The 22,377-nt window shown below is 39.5% G+C and overlaps 2 protein-coding genes across 6 annotated transcripts; one reads left to right on the forward strand and one right to left on the reverse strand.

Moving 5' to 3' along the window:
* Positions 1–1,001: 1,001 nt before the first annotated feature.
* tcerg1a (transcription elongation regulator 1a (CA150)) lies at positions 1,002–17,900 on the forward strand. Of its 5 annotated transcripts, none has more exons than XM_060884613.1 (21): positions 1,002–1,121; positions 1,503–1,713; positions 3,353–3,505; positions 3,732–4,002; positions 4,457–4,690; positions 5,180–5,242; positions 7,711–7,899; positions 8,132–8,238; positions 8,372–8,460; positions 9,348–9,508; positions 9,792–9,870; positions 11,173–11,308; positions 12,142–12,231; positions 12,915–13,033; positions 13,394–13,544; positions 14,571–14,735; positions 15,023–15,205; positions 15,853–16,032; positions 16,174–16,257; positions 16,366–16,466; positions 16,972–17,900. In XM_060884613.1, exons 1-21 carry the CDS (start codon positions 1,075–1,077, stop codon positions 17,171–17,173), a joined length of 3,015 nt encoding a protein of 1,004 aa, XP_060740596.1. In that variant the 5' UTR covers positions 1,002–1,074; the 3' UTR covers positions 17,174–17,900. The 5 variants fall into 5 exon arrangements, with proteins under 5 accessions (XP_060740596.1, XP_060740600.1, XP_060740597.1 ...); XM_060884614.1 differs by having other exon boundaries at positions 1,015–1,121; positions 1,506–1,713; XM_060884615.1 differs by having other exon boundaries at positions 1,069–1,181.
* Positions 17,901–18,004: 104 nt separating this feature from the next.
* gpr151 (G protein-coupled receptor 151) lies at positions 18,005–20,509 on the reverse strand. Its single transcript, XM_060884618.1, has one exon. It carries the CDS (start codon positions 19,944–19,946, stop codon positions 18,672–18,674), a length of 1,275 nt encoding a protein of 424 aa, XP_060740601.1. The 5' UTR covers positions 19,947–20,509; the 3' UTR covers positions 18,005–18,671.
* Between the last annotated feature and the right edge of the window lie 1,868 nt (positions 20,510–22,377).

Here is a 22,377-nt window from a genome sequence, read left to right on the forward strand (position 1 = left end):
ACATTTCAATCATAGATGAACATCAGAATCAGAAAGAGCTTTATTGCCAGGTATGTTTTCACATGCGAGGAATTTGTTTTAGTGACAGAAGCTCCACAGTGTAACAGAATGACGTACAATCAATTTGTATGTACAAGTGTGAAATGTGTAATTTATACATACACACATAGTGTGAAATATATAAATAGTATGTGTTTTAAGTAAATGATGTGTAAGAATAGTGTTGTGTGTTCCACGTATGTTAAGTGTTCATCAGATGGATTGCCTGAGGGAAGAAACTGTTCCAATGTCTGGTCGTTCAAAGAGTGAGTGTGCTGGATGTGAGGGGTCCAGAGTGATTGTCTTTGCCCTTTTGCTCACTCTGGAGAAGTACAGATCTTGGTGAGTGGGGAGAGTTGTGCCAATGGTTCGCTCAGCAGTCTGGACTACCCTCTGTAGTCTTCTGAGCCTCAGATCTGAGGCTGAACCAAACAGTAATTGAGGTGCAGAGGATGGATTCAGCGATGGCAGTGTAGAACTGTTTCAGCAGATCCTGTGGCAGGTTGAACTTCCTCAGCTGACGAAGGAAGTACAACCTCTGCTGGACATTGGGGTTGAGCAGCAAAGTTACCAGATGCATTGGTTCACCTGTGAATTAGTTTACTTCTAGTTGGATTAGAAGTGTGATGACGTGCAGACAGGTCAAAAAACTTTGGGCTGGTTTGCCATTATGTCTTTACATTGTTTATACATGGAGGTAAAATAATATTCTCCACAGTCCACTATTCAGCAAAAATGGTGCTTGATTTTCGTTCCTGTTCAGTCAATTCTCATTATCTCATCAAAGAAGTGTATATTTAGACATATTTAAAAAAAATATCTGCGTCATAAATTCATCATTAAACGATGTGTCAATAGCCGCGTTCACACTGCAAGTCTTAATACTCAATTCGGATATTTTGCTCAGATCTGATTTTTTTGTGTTACGTGTGATGATTAGTTGGTATTTGTGTTGGGATCCGTGGTGCACGTGGTGTAGCTGTGGGCCGTTACTACCGGAAATGCGTCACTCTGGTGTTTTGTTGTGTTCCTGTAATGGCGGAACACACGGAGGGAGAAAGCGTTGGGTTTAGTGCCAACAGGTCAGATTGTATTCCGTATCAGTGATTTACTCTGTCTACACATATTCCATTAGTAATAATGTGAGTGAGATTTATAAATTACAGTTAATAAATTGTTCAGTTTGACCGAGAGGGTCTGAGTTTTGTGTATTTAGGAGGCTAGCATAGCATGCTAGTCTGGTTATTAGTTCAGACACACAATACAGAGGCTGCTAGATGCTGGTGGATGCTTTTAAAGCTGTTTGTTGTATTCAGCTGCAGTTTATTAGTAAATAATGTGTGATATTTATCGCTCTTTTTTTTTTTTTAATGAAGCATAACACGGCATGTCGTAAACAGACGCAAAATTGGGATGTGCCGTTTTTTGTTTTGATTGTATGACTCGATGTAGTTTCTCTGTAGCAGTAGGATGGCGCAGCAATCAGCCCCCCGGTTCCCCGGCGCTGTCCCTCCTGTGACTGGGGCATTACCTCGTAGGCAGCCGTTACTAAGCACTCCCTCCACACCGCCGTTCACGGTGATGAGAGGCCCAGCTCCAGCAGCACGAGCCCCGTTCGCACGGATGCCCTTTGACCCCAGTGTCCCCCCGCCGGTGGGAACCGCCCATTTACAGGTACTAGGTTTATTAACTAGGTTTTGGTGCTAATCTCGCCAGCATAGGACCAGCATAGGATCACTGCTGATCACATGATAATTAACTCATTGGAACATTTTTAGCAAAATAATAACTACGAAATTGTAACATATGAGTGGTTTAGATAGAGTAATGTTTAAACATGTATTTGTCACTGCTGCTTTGAGAAACAGCCATCAAACTAACACTAACCAGCCAACAACATCCTGTAGGAAGTTTTCTATTTACCAGAAATTTACATGCCATGTCTTTGTGTGATGAGAGAACACCACACGTGCACATAGTGCCCATAGCCTAAACCAGGGGTCGGCAACCCGCGGCTCCGGAGCCGCAAGTGGCTCTTTCATCCCTCTGCTGCGGCTCTTTGTAGGTTTGGAAAATAAATATTTAATTTAAATTTATTTTATTTTAGTTAGTTTTTCAAAAAATGTAATTCTAAATTTTAAGGTTATGATGCTCTTGTAACTAAAATAAACCGTGTTTAATTTTTTTTGTCGCTCAAAATATGCGTCATAACTGCCGATTTGCGAAATCCGACACAGAAGCAGAACCATTTTTGGTTTGCTGCAGCCGCCAAGTTAAAATTTTGATGTCATGAATACGAAGTGGACTCATTTAGACATTGAACATTTTATTTGAAGGTAACCTTCAACCCTGCGTCTTTTTTGTTAAGGTGAGTTCAAACTGTTCAAAATATTTTTGTTTGCTTGCAGAAATAAAATTTCGTTTACTCGGTAGCAGTTCATTGATTTCATAAATGCAACACACTACAGTTTTTTCTATACTTTCCATAAAGGTAAAAAACGATATATTCAGTGTTATCTTCATTTTAGATGGGTTTTATGGCTTCCTGTGTTTTTTTTTTCTGTGGGAAACGGGTCCAAATGGCTCTTTGAGTGTTTAAGGTTGCCGACCCCTGGCCTAAACTGTAGTCAGTGGGTTTATGTTGTCTGTTTGTTTTTGTTTGCTTTTTATTTTCACTTCTATGCTGAGAATGGCTTTACCACATCCGTTATTTCTGACCTGTTAAACCCTGGCTGATGCCTTTGGAGGATCAAGTGTTATTATAACAGTAAACCTGAATGAGCAGGTTTGAACAGTTAACTTAGTAAACAAAGTAGGCATACCTTGTACATTGGTCACTTGTCCAAATGTAACTAAGTTACAGTTAATTATCCTAATCTCGAAGCCATTGAGTGTTATCTAATAAAGAAATATCTAATAAGGTTGTATGACAGTGTCATCTCATGAGAGTATGAAAGTCATCTCATATGACCAACTGTATTTGTATTCATGCAGTCCTCATGGACATTTTATAAGGTTAAATGTAACTATAATCAGTGGAAAAGTACAAGGTGTTGTTTGTTAAGAAATTAAGAATTGTTCTTGTTTGCAGATTACTGTGGTATAAGCAGAATAACTCAGACAGTTATTTGTAATTAATTGACTTCAGGCTGGTAAATTAATCAACTCTGATTAAATCAGCCTTGCTCACCATGTCATGTATGACATATAGCACCATTATTAGTACGTGTTAACCTTCAGAATACTACTTTAAACATTGCTGTGTAGCTAACTTTTGTTAGTTTCTATTGCTGTTTTTTTTTTGTCCTCTAAGAGACCACCGTTCATTCCACCTCCTGTAAATGCCATGCCTCCTCCTCCCGGAATCATCTTCCCTCCCGGTATTCCACCTTCGGCTTCACCTGCTGCTGCTTCTCTCACCTCTACAGAAGAGATCTGGGTAGAAAACAAGAGTCCAGAAGGAAAGGTAAGTGTCTCTACATTTGCTGCATGTATTAGTGTATGTATAGCTGTTAGCTATATACTAACAGTGTTTATTGTATTCATGCAGCAGATTATGCTTTTTTGAATAGTTAAGCCAAGTTAACCCCAAGTTGCACAAGTTCTACTTTTCCAAAGGAGGCTATTTGGTTAACATAACTAAGTTTTGTTTAGTTATAAAAGTTAACATAACTTTTTTTGCTTTCCTTCAGGTGTATTACTATAACGCACGCACACGAGAGTCGGCTTGGGCAAAACCAGAGGGTGTGAAGGTGATCCAACAGGTGGAACTCACGCCCCTGATGATGAGCCAGGCTGCAGGAGTGGCCTCCAGCAGCCCCAGTCCTTTAAACAACCTCCCAGCAACAGCTGCTGCATCCTCAAATACTACACACATCACCCAGGCTTGTTCCACAGTCATGAGCTCCACCTCCACCCCCAGTACGAATGTTGTCTCGCCTCTTCTCCCCACACCTGGAACAGGTAGATATCACTTGCTCCAAACCCACACCTTGGCTTGAAGTTTACTTTTCTGTCTGATTTGTGCCAGTGTATAAGTATACGTAAAAATATTTGTGTATTCAATTAAATTTTACTTGTACAGTGCTTTTAAGAACACATGGTCACAAAGCAGCTTTAAATAAATCCTAGACTTTTGTTTAGAATTGATTGTCTGGGTGACTTTTGATGAAAATCTGAGTGCAATAGCTTATTTTTAATCACTATTTAGTATAAAGATGATATTTTAATGTAAACTTTATAGCACAATATATTAAACAAACATTAGCACTTTAGACCACAGTTTGTCTTAAAGATCCATTCCAGGTTTATACAGGAATATCTCTTCTCACTGACATGCCAAAGATGGATACAAAATATAAATATTAATGCTAATTTTGTCTCAACTTTATTTATTATCCTCTCCTGGTTTTTACAGTTCCAGAAGGCACAGATCTGTCATCCGCGGTAACTGTCGCCCACACTGTGGCCATTACCCCCGTAGTTGCTGTCAATGCCCCTGCAGGGGCAGTCACTGTCACAACTGGGCCACAGCCACTTTCTGTGGCATTACCCCACACCGTGCCACAGCCCGCTGCAATCCCAGCATTCCCACCGGTCATGGTGCCACCTTTCAGAGTGCCTCTGCCTGGATTGCCCATCCCACTACCCGGTAGGTTGAATCTCTCTCTTGACACCTGCAGCGACACCAGTTTTGAGCTCCATCTGAATGCCTCCTCTCTTTACATGATATTGACCTTAATAGTCATCATTTTGTCTGTTCCTTCATATTTTCTGTTGAAATTGCTAGTTGCATGCTGTATAATTTAATATAATCATATAAGAGCTTTGTGAGAGTGATCCATAGATGGCAGTATTACTCTCTTTTTCATTGTAAAATTTTATTAGAATTATTATACTACATACAGATTACATAATTGTTAGTTTCCTGGACAGTTTAGTCTTGGTGTATATATTCGAGACATTTTTGCAGCATGATAGTCAGTCTCGTGTATCAGACTGACAAATAAAATAATTACAGACACAGAACCTGTTGGTTGTTTGACCTTCGGGCTGGAGACTTCTCTGCCTGTTACCTGTGAATTCTAGCTGACATCTGTCTTTTTCTGACCAACGGTCTGTGCTTGCTTGATTCTTTTAGGTGTAGCAATGATGCAGATAGTCAGCTGTCCTTATATAAAGACTATCTCTCCCAACAAGAATGGTAATTCCCTCTCCATCGCTAGCCGGCATGCTGGTGACTGTTGTGCATTTACGCTTTATGTATTGTATTTACCTTGTAGTTCTAAAGAGCCCATCATTTCTAACCTAAATTTAAAGACGCTTTTGTTTTATTGTTTTGGAGTGCTTTTAAAATGCAGAGAGTTGAGGAAATAAAGATTCTAGCTTCCCATATCTCATGAGCTTACATTTTCTTGTAGCTCCGAACTGCTGTTCATGTGTCAAATCTTTGTGCTTCTCTGTATTTGTGGTATATTTGTGGTGTGTGTCATTGCTGTGGCATGCACTGTTGTGTTGTCAATGTCAAATGCCATTCTAAAGGTGACCTTTGATTCTGGACTAGATTTGATTAACTTTGTTCAAAGAATATCAAAGACATTTCTCCAGATACTAACGTTTTTTGAAATAGCTTCTTGAGGGCTTTAACTGCAAGCAAGGTAAATACACATGTTCGCCCATTCGGATATAGTTATATAGTGCAAGAAAAAACATCCAGTGACTGGCAGTTCTGTGGGTGGAAATCATGAGACAGGTCAGAGGAGAATGGCCAGATTTGATTAAGCTGATGTGATGTCTGCAGTGACGCTGTAGTAACTCAGGTTGCCAGTTTTTATCAAAGTTATGTTTAACAGTCGACCTATAAAGGTTTTTGTAAGGGCCAAAATATAAAACTGACCAGTGAGGCTGCATTAGAATACTAAAAGTTTTATTCAGAAATGAAACAGTTTGTGCTATTTGTCTTCTGGCCCTTAATCAGTATCAGTTTCTGACCACAGGATGCCAATGGCTGGACATTATTGCTTGATGGAATATTCTCAACACAGTGCCTCAAAAATCCAAGCAACACTGTTATGCCTAATTTACTAGAACCCATTCGACACACTGCCAAAGGATCCATGGCACAAAATAGCATCTGGTCAGCTGTGGTGCTTAGCAACAAATATTTTACACAGAGTGATTGTATAAGTACATAGCGACTTATATGGTCCTATGTGGACCTGCTGCCAGTTTAGTTAACAAAAGCTCTAAATTTCTTTAATTTTTTTTTATTTCTGCTTCTTAGTAAGGGATTCTGCTATGTTTTCACTTTCCTTGCCACTCGGAATGTGCCCTTATCTTTTGTACAATTTAATATGTATTTAATATGTAAGACTTTCAGCTTTAATTTGTGTCTTTACATGAATATAGGAATTACAGTACTCGTTACAATGCATATGTAGTCAAGCTGTTCTGTGTGGGCTCTTGGGCCATTTCACATCTGATTTTTCCTTCAGCAAGTGAAATGCGTGCACAGTTTGAATCAGGTCAGGTGATCGACTTGCCCACAGCAGAACATTCCACATATTTGCCTTAAAAAGTCATCGTGGGTTGCTTTTGACGTATGCTTCAGGTTATTGTCCATCTGCACTGTGATGGCACTGTCCAATAAATTTAGGCATTTGGCTGTATCTGAGCGGTAATGTTATTGCTCTAAATACTTCAGAATTTATTCTACAACTTTTGTCAACAGTCACATGATCAGTAAATTGAAGGGAACCAGTTCATTAATGTAAACACCATACGATGAGGCATGCTTAAGATAATGATGAGTTCTTTCTCTTTTACCGTACTCTTCTCTTCCCATTGTTCTAATACAAGTTGCTCTTTTGTTTCATTTGTTTTTTTAGTTAGTTTTAACTCTAATCTGGTCTGTTTTCGAGGTTCACCAGTAGTTAACATCTTATGGTAAAAACTCTTTGGTGAAGTCTTCTGTTTCTTCTCCTGAAGGGTGACCTTGATCTGTTGTGAAGGGTTTTTTCTTCACCAGGAAAATTCTTGTCATTAACCACAGAAGTTTACCTCTTGTCCTTTTATGTCTTTTATTGTTTCTGAGCTTTCCTTTCTCTGTAATAATGTATCATATATCATATAGTTGATTTGGCCATCTAAGGTTTTTGCCGTCTCTCTGATTATTTTTATTTATTATTATTATTGTTATAATTTTTGTGTGTGTGGTGGCTTGTGTTTTTTGTGTTTCTTGCCTCACTGGCAATTACGGCTATTTGGACTAGTCAATAGCTGTAAATTCCAAATGCAAATGTCAACTATAGAACTTTTATCTGGTTACCTGTGAGTGAAGTAATGAGGGAATAATAGACTTGGCCATGCAATAGTTGAGCAGCCACCTGAATACTTTTGATCAACACTGTTGACCTGATTTGGATGTAAATACCTTCAAATTAAAGCTGAACATTTGGACTTTGGGAACATATTCATATAACAACAGTATGTCAGTGTCCCAATATTTTTGGGCCAGCTAACTATCAATAATATCATATAATATAGAATGATTGTGAAATGGAAGACAAAAAATTGTATAGCGTACTAGAAGACTCTGCAAATAGTTTAAGTTCTGGCCATTGTTGAAAGTATGTTAATGGCAAGTGTGTGTGTGTGTGTGTTTTTTTCTAGGTATGCTTTCTGGCATGGCACCTTCGCTTTTACCCATGATGCCTCCTCAGATGACAGTAGCAGCAACCACGTCCCCACTGTCAGGAGGAGATTGGTCAGAGTTTAAAACTGCAGAAGGGAAGTCATACTATTACAACAAACGCACACTGGAGACCACATGGGACAAGCCTGAGGAGCTCAAAGACAAAGGTCTGGGTATGAAGCAAGGCAGAGTACTTACTCTCTGAAATGAAATAAGAAATGAGTGACTTAATCTTGACTCTGGATAAAAATTTTAAGGGACTTTTTCCAATTTCATCAGGTTTACTGACAGCACAACCTTAAGGCCTGACTTGGGTACATGGCCCTACAGCTGTTTTTATGTTTTGGCATAATTCGAAAGTAGATTCCTTAACTGGTAATCACTTTGTGATCCTAACAGAAAAGGAGCTTGATAAAGCAAAGGACACTGAAGATACTCAGGAAACTGAGTTCATGCAGGTGGACGATGGGAGCCCCATGATTTATCCACCTATAGAGAAAAAGGAGGTATGTTTCTGCTAGATTATCATAGCTATGTGTCATGGTGGAATAGTTGCATAAACAGACATTGTCTAAATGACCTGTACTGAGTTGGTATTTAGGTTTATCAAATCTTTTTTTGGTATTGTTTTGATTGTAGGAGCCCAAGGAGGTAGAGATGACTGAAGAAGAGAAGGTCGCTAAGAAATCCAAACCTGTAGCCACCAACCCCATTCCAGGCACACCATGGTAGGCAGGAGTGGAGCACACAATTTCTGTTTAAGTCCCTATCTATCTGTTTTGGATATTAGTATAACGAGTCATACAGTGTCATTGACTGTGTTAGCATGCAGCTGCTTAGATTCATGTCCAAAGTATTTCTTTAAACTCTAAATCTCACTTGCTCATTATTAACATTATTATTCAATATTATTTTAATAGGCTTCATTCAACAATTATTAGACCAACTTAAAAAGGTAGTTTTATTGCTATTATTAATCCTTAAGTCTTTTGTCACTGTTCCTTATATCCAAATATAAATGTTTCTAGATCCAAAAAAAGGAAAATTAATCTCAGTGATTTCAACTTAAGGCTTGAGTGATTGCACCAAAAAGTATTTCTATCTTCAATACATTTCTGAAAATCTGTAGGAATTACAGTGTTCAGTTTTAACATATTGCGGAATCCGTGTCACAAAGCATCAATGCTGTTTTGAGAGCATAGGAAGGCCAAAACTATTGGACTAGTGTTCTCTGTGAGTGTATACGAGATGTTTGCCAATAAGCCATCTGAATTCATTAGTGTCACACAGTAAAGTCAGTTATGTGTCTTTTAATTCAGGGCTCAACCATGGTAAATGTTTCACCCTAATTCACTGGGTCAGCACATCTCAATATTTCTAACTTTCATTGAATATTATATAAAATCATTAATAAAAATCTAACCACAATATCTGGTCATAAGGCTTAAACCAAGGTGACAACTTCCTGCATAATTACACAAACCTATTTTCCTTAAACATTTGTATTAGCTTTTAGTCTGAAACCAGAATATTACAGTGTTGGAATTTATGGACCTTTATTTTGTGCATAAAACATACAGAGACATTTCAGTGTTCAGTTCTGTTTCCATGTCAGGTGTGTGGTTTGGACTGGGGATGATCGTGTGTTCTTCTACAACCCCACCACACGTATGTCCATGTGGGAAAGGCCGGAGGAGCTGGTGGGGCGAGCTGATGTTGATAAGAGTATACAAGAGCCACCACATAAGAGAGGCCAGGACAATGGCCCTAAGTCAGGTTAGTGCTCTTCATGTGAACATGGTCACAAGAGTAAATCAGGTTTCTGTACATTAAATTCGTATAATGTCTACAGTAGTCATTTAAGCATTGGCTCTGTGATTGTAACAGAGTTAGATTTTTGACAAATGCAGACGCGTCAACGCTAAACATTTAATGCAAGGGACCCCAGTATTGTCTTCTGACCCATGTGTCATCTGTCTTGAATGACTTGCTGATTTTCCGCACTTCTGTCCAAACCATCTGTCCTTAACAAAATGTGTGTTTCTGTGCGTGTGATCAGTAATTGTTAAGCAGGAACAAGAGCTTGCAGCTACAGAGGATACATCAGAGGATGAGCCCAGCAGTGCCAAAAAAAGAAAGTGAGGTTGCTTTTCAATTGTTTTATTATTTTTTTTAATCAGTTCAGAAATACTCCCTTCTCCAACTTTGTCCATCTTAGCTTGCATGTCTGTAGTCTGTTTTGTTGTCTGATGCTCTTATTTACAGAGACTTAGATAAGTGCTTTAATATCTTGGGTCACTAGGTCACAGACTAAAAACAACTCGTTTTTGGTGAATAATATAATAATTAAAAACCAGACAATCCTAAAAACATTGCATGTCCAAAAATGATCTTGCTTATTAACAGTTATTACTAAACACTGCCATATACCCACAATTTCTCACAGGTGAAAAAGTTTTTATTATGCTCTTGACCTGCTCATTTCTTTTGTGGTGAAATAACTGAAGCCATCTTAAGGGCCAGCATTGTTTTCGTTTAAGTGAATTTTTAAATGATCACTTGGAGGCTCAAGGGGTCATGTTCATTAATGTAGAACTTGGATTCCCGAAAAAAAAGGAAAAACTTGTCGGAAGCTAAATGTAAACAGCAATAAAATAAATATATGGATATAGGTATGTTGATGCATGACCATCAGTATGTGCATGTTGAACATTCCATTTTAAAGTACACCACTCTTTTAGAAGGTTGAAAGGTTGAGGTTTTACTAAACTGACTTACTGGGAAACGATATTGAGAACATCAACACAACAAGGCATGCCGAATAAACAAAATCCTTGGTCGGTTGAGCTGTGGCAACAATATGCCACTCTATATTTCCCGCTTGTTGAGGCAGTGCAGAAAATATAGAAAGCAGTCACTTCATTACTCTCATAACCCGAGCAGAGAGAAAACTGTGCTCTAATTTTGACAGAACTAACTTAAGTTGAAAAAGAAACATGTATATATGAAGTATGTATTAATATATTAGTGTGTGTGAGAGAGATGTGTGAGTTGCACCTAGTTTTATATCTTTTGTTAGACAAGGTGAGCGTATAAATGGTAAACATTGACAGATGATTAGAAAAATCAAAAGCAAGATTTTGTATGCTTGGATTAAACAATGACCTGAATGACCTCATATCATACTGTTAAGCAAGTATAATTCATCATGCATCCTTGTTTTTTACATTCAGCACATTTGCACAAAGCCTGTTTTGCACCTATACTGTAATACAACATCTTTTTATTTATCTTTCTCACTTTTTACTTTTTGTTTCATTTTATTTTATTTTTTCATTTTTTGTTTTACTTTCTGTCCTTACAGCTCTACCTCAGAACTGTACTGAATTCTTCACCGTTTTATTTTTCCTTTAACTTGATCATCTTATTTTGTCTTGTAGATTAGAGGAGAAAATGGAGGCAGATTTGGAGAAGGAAGCAGCAGTGGAGGCTGAGCTGAGAGCAGCGAGGGAGCGTGCTGTGGTTCCACAAGAGACTCGGATGAATCAATTCAAAGACATGCTACTAGAGAGAGGGGTAAACCCAAAGTACTCTCGCATACTTTACTAAGTCTATTTATTTGCATTAACACAGCTCTCGCTTGACTAGGTCAAATATACCTTTTAATTGATACCTAATATGAGTTTCTTAAAGGGATTTTCTTACCTCTGTTCATTAAAGGTTAAACTTGTTGCTGACTTTAAGTCTCATTAAGAATGCTCTCCTGACATTTCAACTTATCAGAGTAACATTGATCTTTCTCGTCTCATCTTCTCATCAAATACGAGCAGCACTTCTCCCCTCGCCGTGATCAATGGCAGGAGATTAGTTGGTTCTTACATTAAAAAATAAACTGCTCTGTTATGTATGGGCTTGAGAGCTCTTTAAGGTATTTGCCCTTTGCCGGTGTGTTCCATATGACATCAGATAAAAGGCAGCTTTATGCAGCCAGAAGGAGCAGACATCAAGTGAGACCCTCCCCTCCTTTTAGCTCCCATGTGTTTAAGAGACTATAATGTAGCAACTAGATCAGCCACTGGGAAAGATGTAGAGGAGCACCCATCACACCTCCTTTTGTCCCTTACTAATTACTCTAGCCTTGTCCTTGCCAATTAGTTTGGGGAGAGAGCTGCAGAGGTGCTGGGCCACCCCACCGTGTGTGTTATTCATTAGAGATGCTGATGTGGAGGGGGATGAAACGTGGCAGGCACACACCCTGACTCCAGCACTGTGGGGGGGATGTGCTCAGAAGAGCTCACCCGCTGAATGTCCTGCTCATTAGAATGGGCGTAACTACAGAGGAAAGAGGCATTAAAAGCTCCAATTTCCTGGTCTTTGTTTCTATATTTGTTTCTCTCTTTCTGTGGCAGGTTTCAGCATTTTCTACATGGGAGAAAGAGCTACATAAGATAGTCTTTGATCCTCGTTATCTGCTTTTGAACCCCAAAGAACGGAAGCAGGTACATGCACAATGTTATGCATGCAAAGGCATACTCTTTTTTTTTTTTCAGTCTTATTATATAAAATATTACACCTGGGGTGAATTTATCCCAGTATTCATAATAATGAATTAACATCAGCTCAGCTTGGTGTACTACTTCAAGTTAGAATGACTAAAGTGATACCACGTTTTTCAACCTCACCTTTATCCACTGTATCTGTGGGGTTTTTTAAATAACCATGAATAAATTATTCTCCTGTACTGAATGGAAAAGCTGATTTTATGAAAACTCAAGTGTCAATTGAGTTTGGTACATTTCCTATCAGTAGAAACTATATGAACTATATATGTAACTTTATGACAGATATTTTATTAAAAAGAATTAAAAGAAATTAGAGAATGTGTAACCAAAGTAGCTATGACATTTTATTCAACTATCAAACATTAGGGTAAGTCAATAAAATGTAAGTGAACCTCTTTATGAAAGAGTAGTCCTACTTCTAAAATGACCGGTTATATCTATGGATAGATTAATTAAAGTAATAATTGAAGAAAGTTTCTTAGTGGATGTAACGTAATGTTTGGATCATTCTAATTTAGTCTTGAGTTAAAATGTATGCCAACACAAATGCAGTAAATATGGATTAGTCTGGAAAAAATAAGCACTTTGTGATCCCTGAATCCTAACTGGCATCTGTACAGGTATTTGATCAGTACGTAAAGACGCGTGCTGAAGAGGAGAGGAAGGAGAAGAAGAACAAGTTAATGCAAGCTAAAGAGGACTTCAGGAGGATGATGGAAGAAGCCAGACTTGGTGTCAGGTGAATACGAAAACCCTCTCTGTATGAATATGGTGCAATACCTGTGTTTTGATTACTTCATTTGATCTTCTGATTGATTTCGTGTAGATTTAAGACAAAGAAATACCCAAATAGTCATCATTCAAATACTAGCACCATGACCAAATTTATTTAAATAGATGTGCACATTTTTAAACCATATAAACACATACAGTAGGATGAAATATTGTGCCAGCAGAATAATGGTGAAGCACACAAGACAAAACAGCGCCTCTCTGCACACAGCTATGTAAAGTTTAAAAGAGTACAACAAATTTAAGACAAACTTACACATAGATATTTAGATGAGTTGTGCCTCTTTTGTGCATTTCTTTTTTTTAGAACCACGTTCAGCGAGTTTGCAACAAAGCATGCTAGGGATGCACGGTTTAAAGCTATTGAGAAGATGAAGGACAGAGAATCCATTTTCATTGAGTTTATGACATCTCTCAAAAAGAAAGAGAAGGAGAACTCAAAGAACCGAGGAGAAAAGGTAAGCATGATAACCATATCTTAATTTCCACTATAAATGATGGGATGGCACTAATGAACAAAAAGTAGGGATGATCTGGATTAGTAGACCCAGTACACAAAGGACTGCAGTTTCCTTCATACTTGCCTCCAGGATTTTGTGTAGGCTGGAATGAGGTAGTTATGCTTAAGTAATGGGCGAACTGTGCTGATTGCCTTTGGCAGCTAAAGGTCAGCAATAAAACATTAATAGCAACAAAATGTCACCTGTTTGGGGAGGGGTGATAGGTGGGGAGGTCTTCACAGAGTGGGGTTCACCAGAGGATGCCAATCTACTGCCACTAAGGTTGCTTTAACAAACAACACTTATGCATAGTGTAATGACCAGTCAGACCAGAGCACAGGAAACTGGCTATTAAATCAGATGTTCTCACCGTTTTTGAAGACAGGGACCCATATTAACATCATGAAGCTACACCAGTAATCACTGAATACCTTCTGTTTAAATCAGCATTATTTGAATACTTATTTTTGATCTACTTTCTTTTCGAATTAGATTTTGATTGCTAGTTTACTTACTTGCTACTTTGTTACTATAGCAATGTATCACATGAACTTTCAAGTATGTATGCTAAAACAATTTGTGTGATTATGCAAAAGAAATCGTGCATGTACGTGTCCAGACATCAGACTGGGGTATGTGGAAAAACAAAAAAACAACCTGTTTCTGCAGGCTGAAATGCCTTGTTGATGTGCAAGATCAGAAGAGAATGATCAAACCAGTTTGATCTGACGGAGGATAAAATAACTTATACCTCTTTACAACCGTAGTGAGCAGAAAAGCATCTTACAATGCACAGCACACACATGAAATTTGCATAAGCACAACAGCATAAGAGCACATCAGGTGTCACTGCAGATCAAGAATCACAGGCTCATCGAAACTGGACAGTTAAACATTAACAAAAATACAGAAAGCACATTAGCTACAGGATGATGTCTGTTTAATAGCTTTGTGTCAGGTTGATTGTCAGCCATGTTGTTTTAGGTGAGACAGGACTTCTTCGAGTTGCTGTCTGATCACCATGTGGATGGTCAGCAGCGCTGGAGCAAAGTTAAGGAGAAGATGGAGACGGATCCTCGGTACAAAGCAGTGGAGACTTCAGCTGCACGAGAGGAACTCTTCAAAAGCTTTGTGGAGAAGCTTGCCAAGGTAAAAGGGACTTCTGTGCATTCATGTTTGTGTTCTAAGCTTAACTTTGCATGATTATAAAATTGGTTTTCTTTGTAAACATCCACCTCATTAAAAACTATTGAAAATGAAATAATCCCAGTCAAGGACTAACTGCTGTTGCTTTAGTTTGTGCTCTTTTATTCAGTAATATAACATTAGCTTTTTATGTTTTCAGGCATTTTCTAGTTCCAGCCCCACTTTACCCTGCAGTGGTTGTCAGGAACAATAGTTAAGCTGTGTTTATCTCCCCTTACTCCCTTCCTCAGAACTCAAACTCAGAGAAGGAAAAGGAGCTGGAGAAGCAGGCGCGGATCGAAGCCAGCCTGAGGGAAAGGGAGCGGACGGTGCAAAGATTTCGCTCTGAGCAGACCAAAGAGATTGACCGTGAACGAGAGCAGCACAAACGAGAGGAGGCTGTGCAACACTTCAAAGCTCTCATGTCTGATATGGTGAGATGTGTGTGTAACCACTGGCAAAAAATCACTTTGAATTACCTCGACATGTGTAAAAAGCTGTCACTGTGTGCGCATGTGCACGTGTGTCTGTGTTTGGGTGCGAGTGTGTCTGTGTCTGTGTTTGTGTGTGAGAATGTCCACAGCAGCATCTTTTATAAGATTCCTGCTTTAGAAAATCTATTTCTAAATCTATTTCTATGATATGTTGCTCTCAGAAGTCGATTGATGACGTACTTCATCAGCAAATTATCAAGGCTTTCATAGTTATCAAGTCAGCCAGACTCCAGATTTCTGTTTTCATATTCTTCCTCATATTTTTGCTCATTTTCAAGCCCTTAACATGAGTTCTATCAGCTGTAAGAGAGCAGACACTAAACAGTCTTTCAGGTCTGTCAACAAAACTAAGCACAGAATGAAGAAAAGATATTAAAAACAATGTAGCTCTGAAGAGTGATGAAAATGTAGGAAACGTAGGTGTTTCATCTGTAAGTGACAGCTGGCCTCATTAAAAACATTTATATGATATGATGAAACCACGCTAGCTCATTATTCATTTTGCCCATGCCACTGTTTCCTGAATTTCACACTTAAGCAGCTATTTGAGGTTGCTTCATAGATTTTCCGGTGCTTTTAAATGCCAGGTCAGATCATCAGATGCCTCCTGGTCTGAAACACGACGTTCCCTGAGGAAAGACCACCGCTGGGAGACTTCTTCATTGCTGGAGCGAGAGGAGAGGGAGAGGCTTTTTAATGAGCACATTGAGGCACTAGCTAAAAAGAAGAAGGAGCTGTTCCGCCAACTTTTAGACGAGACGCCTACGGTACAACCCCATCATCTGCTTTTTATTTTTTTATGTTATCTTATTTTATGTTAAGTTATCTTAATACTGTTCATTGCTGTGTATTCTTGTGTGGATGAAAGGCAAATAAAATCATTATACCAACTTGCTTCCATCTAAAAGATCACACTGACATCGACATGGAAGGAGGTGAAAAAGGGCATCAAAGAGGATCCAAGGTGTATGAAGTTTTCTAGTAGCGATCGGGTACAAACATTTGTTTCTTTAGTATTTTTTTCATTCATTTATTCAAGAATCCAAAAGCATTGTTCCTGATTAATTTAGTGATATGAGTCTGCTTTGCATTTTTTGCAGAAAAAACAGAGAGAATTTGAAGACTATATTAAAGACAAGCACATTTCAGCAAAAGCAGACTTCAGAACTCTGCTGAAAGAGACCAAGTTCATCACATACAAGTGAGTAGATAAAAGCATGGATTTGAAGCATGAACTGGATTTGACTTGGGGATGCTCCAATAAAGACTGCAATAGTACTGAGTGCTTTTCTCTAGAGGCATTAGGATAGTGGGAGACTGCTCCTTTTTCTAGAAACACTAAGATGGATCGTACCCTGTTCTATAGAGACATTTTAGTATAGCATAAGAAACCATGCTGTTCTGTAGCAACACTTTTACAGAGCTGTGAAAGTGTATGTTGTTCTCTAGAGAACCTTGTGTGGTACAGGGTAGGTGTCTGGGAACTAACTTTTTACTCATATAGTTCCACTGGTTTGCCATACCCATAAAATGTTCTGTGGCATGAAATATGTTAATTGCTTCAAATAATTATTTTTAATGTACTCAATTAATGGGTTCATTTCAACAACCTTAGTTTTATTACAAATAAGTTTTGATTTCATGTTTATAAGTGGAAATGATTGTCAATGTTTTTTTTTGGGGGGATATTTTTTTTTTTTTATCAGATCTCGTAAGTTGATACAGGAGTCTGAGCAGCACCTGATGGACATGACGAAGATCCTGCAGAATGATAAACGCTATCTGGTACTGGACTGTATGTCTGACGAGAGACATAAACTCATCATGGCATATGTGGAGGAGCTGGAGCGCAGGGGACCTCCTCCCCCTCCCACAGCCTTCGAACCTGCCCGGCGTTCCACCAAGTGATCTAACTCAAATACTCTCGTTCCAGAACTTTTTTTTCTCCCCCACTTTGGTACCATTATCTTCGTACGCTTCCTCAGAACATCTGAGTAAACCAAGGCTGGTTGACTAGTGGAAGCAGGTGTGCTGATGAACTTCTGTGAAAATTCACCTCTTGCATGAATGACAGCTGAGAACATCTGTCTAAAACGGTTAGAGAGGCAGTGCAACGAATATCCGTTCCAAGCCCAGATGAACCCACCTGATACCATTATGGTGTGATGGATTTGCATTAGTTCTGCAGGGTTAACTGTGTTTGTATTGTGCCGAGGAAAATGCCCAGGATCGAGATAGACAGAGCAGCAAAGACCATCTGTACTCCCTATTCCACTCTTTTTATCAGAACCTGTGGCCGAATCATAATCCATTAAATTTGCTTTGATTTTTGTACACAGTTTATCTTTAATATTTGCAACTGCAGTCCTCCACTGTGTCCTTCATCTACTGAAGCACCTCGGTTCATCTCTCGTTTTAACTCACAACTTGTGTAAAAAGATATTTTTTAAATAATGGATGGGTGTTGATTCCTGATTCATTACCACATGTAATAGTCTGTGCAAGCAGTGACCAAGCCAGTCTGCTGCTAATGGGGTTTAATTTAATTGATCAAATGTTTTTGAAAAGATGACCATATTTTGTAGCATCAGTGTTTCTGTACAAGTTGACTGGAATAAAAGCGACCTATTTTTTACCTTGTTAATATTTCTTTATTCTTGTTAAAATAATGCTTCAGTTTATAAATTCATTTTCTTGCAGGAAGGTTAGATAATGATAAAATACAGGCCATGCCTTCAGTGATCTGGAACATCATTTATTTTTGCTCAAATACATATACAAAACATTTCCTCATATTTTACAGGTGTAATAGTTCTATTTGTGGAAATACATTCACAATATTTGGAGAATTGTACAAGGAATTTGCTAACTTTCCAATCCAGGTATGTGCTATTTACAGCTTCTTAATATCAGGCAAGAAGTCAGATAAGGTGTAAATGTAGAGCATTATCTCTTTACATATCAGAATCACAAAATATAACACCAAACATTTCTCTACAGAACCTTTAGCCAACAGCCAACAAACCAAACCTTCTCAAGTTATATTACGACAAATAACAAGGTGAATGTAATAAATATTGTCAACAAATGGCACTGGTAGGACAATCTTTCAGGGATACTCGTGTGTGTGTGTGTGTGTGTGTGTGTGTGTGTGTCTGTTGGAACCTTAATTGTGAAGCCCTATAGTTTGCTGGTGTTATGGTCATCTTTTAGGGGGTACATGAATGCACTGTGTGTGTACTGTATATGGTGTCGAATATTGACGTTAACTTGGATCCAGTGCGCTATTTGTCCAATTGTTTTCATTGGCCTGTGTGTGGAGTTTGCGTGAGGTCACTTGGTTGTAGCTGCTGAGCTTCCTGTTGCTTGTGTGACAGCTGTGTTGCTTCTCAGGTAGTGGTTTCGGCTACTGCTTGTCCTCTTTGTGGTCCTGATGCTCCCAGGGTATGGGGTCGTTCTCCTGAGACATGGAGCCGCTCTCGCGCTCGTTCCAGAACTGCTCCACATCCGGCGGCACCAGACCATCTTTATTGCCGTTACCGGAACTTTCCTCCTGTTGCTGCTCCTGCTTGTCGGCTCGGGACTCGTCTGTATTCCTCGGAGGAAGGTGAGCAGAAGCCTCGGGTCGCGGGGTGGGCGACCTGGGCGCAGTGGGTGCGTGCGGCCCGGGTTTAGGTTGCGGCTTGGGAGCGTGTTTGCGCAGCGTGAGACGCCGCCACAGGCCCTTGTATCCCTCTCGGAATTCCTCAGACAGCGCGAGCACTATGAGCGGGTTGGCTAGTGAGATGGTAAACATGACGAACTGTGCTGCAACGGCGAACAGCACGGGCGGCACGGGGCCGTTACTGTCCGCTGCGTGCCTCATCCACACCCACGACACCCATTGTGGCAGCCACATGGTGGCCATGGCTACGGTCAGGCCGAACAGCATCAAGGTAAGCTTGCGCGACCGGATCTGTGCTCGCAGATTCTGCGTCTTGCTGCAGCGACGTTGGCATCGGCCGTAAGCGCGCCAGAAGTACAGCAGCGCGAAGCTAAGTGGTGCGCAAAAGGCCAGCAGTGGGTATGCCTTCACGTAAAAGGACATAAACTCACGGGCTTCTGGTGGCACCTCGAGTACACACAGCAGTCCGCCCTCTTCCTTCTGCAGCGACGTGAAGAGCCAGTGGGGGAGCGGGAGGACGCAAGCTAAGAGCCATGTGAAGAGCAGCACCACCACGATGGTCTTCAGGCGGATCGTGACTTGCTTGGTCGGGTTACTGACGTACCTGTAGCATGCCTTAGCCATGATGGCCACCGTGAAACTCTTTGCCGCCATGCAGGAATGCACAAACCAGTCGCACGTTTTGCACAAGGCTAAGCCCAGAGTCCAGCTGGCGCGGGAGTACGCGGTGGCTTTAAACGGGACGGCGAAAGCCAGCAGCAAACCGTCAGCCATCAGGAGGTTGAGAATGAGCGCGTTGATCAGAGAGAGCTTGCTTTTGCGCGCGTTGCCCACCAACACTCCCACCGCGGTGGCGTTTGCAATGAAGCCCAGGACGGAGATGACGCCCAGTCCTACCGGCACCAGCACTTTCAGGTCGCCCTGCTGCAGGTGCTGATATGCGCCTTTCCCCAGAAACGAGCGTCTGTTCAAGGTGCCGTTAGCCGCGCTGAAATTCCCGTCCTGCAGTTTGTCCATTTCCACAGAAAGAAATCAGAAAAAGTCGAAAATAAATCGTAACTTTCTGTCACGCGTGGCTTATACTCCGTCGGACCCGCGCGTTTTATTCCCGGAGGCTGCGTATTGCGCGCGGTTATAAAGGCGGAGTGTGACTGACACGTGCCCTCCCCAGCTGACTGTCCGCCTTCGCCTGGACTGGAGCGCCACGTCCTCTCGAGGCCAGTTAGAGTCAGTTAATGACACTTACAATACACTTTGTCTTTCAAACAAGTTGTAATTAATTACCGGACGCCGGACACTGAGCGAGCTTTACGCGCAGGACATGATTATTATAAACGGATGCACCAGGGCTTAGGGAAGCGTCTAAAATTGTGTGTGTGTGTGTGTGTGTGTGTGTGAGAGAGAGAGAGAGAGAGAGAGATGCGACATTTACACATACTCATACTTTTTCCATTGTTTTAATCTATAATATGAACTACAGGTTTCTTTTGAATGCGCACAAAGACAAGCTCATGATCTTTTGCTCTTTAGCGCAGATATACACAATAAAACACACTAAAAATCTGTAAGGATATATTTCATGATAGTGTTATTCCATATTTTAAAGGACAAGGACATTACATGCACATATTTGCAACTTACTGGAAAACAGGTTCGGGGGAAAATTATATTTTCTCTACATTTCTGCAGGTTCTGAGTTGTGAAATGTCTTATACAAATGTTTCTAGATCGTAGCTTTCAAACTGGAAGAGTTCACACCCGAATAAAGATTCAGATCATCATTGTTACATTTACTTTCAATTCATTTAGTCCACTTCTATATACATAACAAAATATAAATAAATATATTATTAAATAATTAAGTGCAATTCTTAAAATTTTATCCCAGAGTGTATAACAGAGTGTTTCAAGTGTTTCAGTTTCAATATATTATTATTATTATTATTATTATTATTATTATTATTATTATTATTATTATTACTTTCAAAATGTAACTTTTTTTAAACCTTTTGTTTAAACACCCATGGAATCCTCTCTCCAAACTTTGGCTCTCAATTTGTCCAAAAAAAAACAAAACAAAAAACACATTTTGCTAAAAAAAAACATTAATTTCCTCTGTGTTTGGAGAGTTCACTGTCAACAGGCATATTTAAGAAAAAAAATTTGTGAGCAATATTTGGGGTATTCTTAGTTTTAGAGGTGTTGTTGGTATGGTTTGGGTGCATCTGTCCTAGTAGTGAACTGAATCAGTACAAAGTTCTGCTTGATCATGTTTATTCGATCCTTGTCTCTTAACTTTTGTTCACTCAATTTAAATATTTCTTCTGGAAACATGAATACAGTGTACCTAATATTTAAGGCACATATTTATAGTATATGTACTACATACCTATACTGCGATTTAAATCTAAATGTCAATAGCCATCTTTCATCTCATCATCACATTGATACAATGTGATGATGCTCATCCTATAGAAACTGTGTCTGTTCCCTGAGTAGTGAGATCAAAAAGTAAATGCATGAGAAGTTCTCTAAATCATCTTACCGTAATTAGACCAGAAAAAATGCCAAAGAAACAAACAAAAACAGTTCCTAAAGTTTGGGCTTCTGAACATTAGATCACTTGCACCCAAAGCACTTATTGTAAATGAAATCATCTCACAAAATAGCCTTACTGAAACTTGGATTAAACCAAATGATTATATCAGTCTTATATGAGTCTACCCCGTCAGGATATATCTATAAGCATGAGTCTCGTCAGACTGGTCATGGAGGTGGTGTTGCCACAATCTTTAGTGATTTCCTTACTGTTACTCAGAGAACACGGTATAGATTTCATTCATTCTTTTGAAGTGCTTGCTCTTAATGTTGCACTCTTGCACATGCACACGAAAAAATCCCTGATGTCTCTTGCTCTAGCAACCGTCTACAGACCCCCAGGGCCCTACACTGATTTTCTTATAGAATTTGCAGATTTTCTTTTAGCCATATTGGTTAATTTTGATAAAGCATTAATTGTAGGAGACTTTAACATTCACGTTGACAATACAAGTCATGTTTTGGGACTCACATTTATGGACTTACTAAACTCATTTGGGCTTAAACAAAACATCACTAGAGCAACTCATCTGATTATAGATATCATACCTCAAAGTGATGACATCACAGACCATTACCTCATAATGTACACACTACCTGTAGAACAGACTAACTGTGTCTCACCACTTTATCGACTCGGTAGAACTATTATTCCGACCGCTAAAGATAGATTCACAAATAAGCCTGATCTGTCTCAACTTCTTACTGTACCCTTAAACATAAACAATCTAGATGTAATGACACAGCATAGGCGCTATCTTCACTAGCACATTAGACACTGTTGCCCCAATCCGATTAAAGAAGGTTAGAGACAAAACACCTGCACCATGGTATAATGGTCATACTCACA

Source organism: Tachysurus vachellii, chromosome 13 (assembly GCF_030014155.1).
Source record: "Tachysurus vachellii isolate PV-2020 chromosome 13, HZAU_Pvac_v1, whole genome shotgun sequence".
Taxonomy (NCBI): domain Eukaryota; kingdom Metazoa; phylum Chordata; class Actinopteri; order Siluriformes; family Bagridae; genus Tachysurus; species Tachysurus vachellii.

Coding starts and splice junctions, on each gene's coding strand:
- tcerg1a (XM_060884613.1), top strand. CDS start 1,075: ATGGCGGAACACACGGAGGGAGAAAGCGTTGGGTTTAGTGCCAACAG. Junction 4,691..5,179: donor ATTGCCCATCCCACTACCCG/GTAGGTTGAATC, acceptor TGATTCTTTTAG/GTGTAGCAATGATGCAGATA. Junction 16,258..16,365: donor AGTTTTCTAGTAGCGATCGG/GTACAAACATTT, acceptor CATTTTTTGCAG/AAAAAACAGAGAGAATTTGA.
- gpr151 (XM_060884618.1), bottom strand. CDS start 19,946: ATGGACAAACTGCAGGACGGGAATTTCAGCGCGGCTAACGGCACCTTG.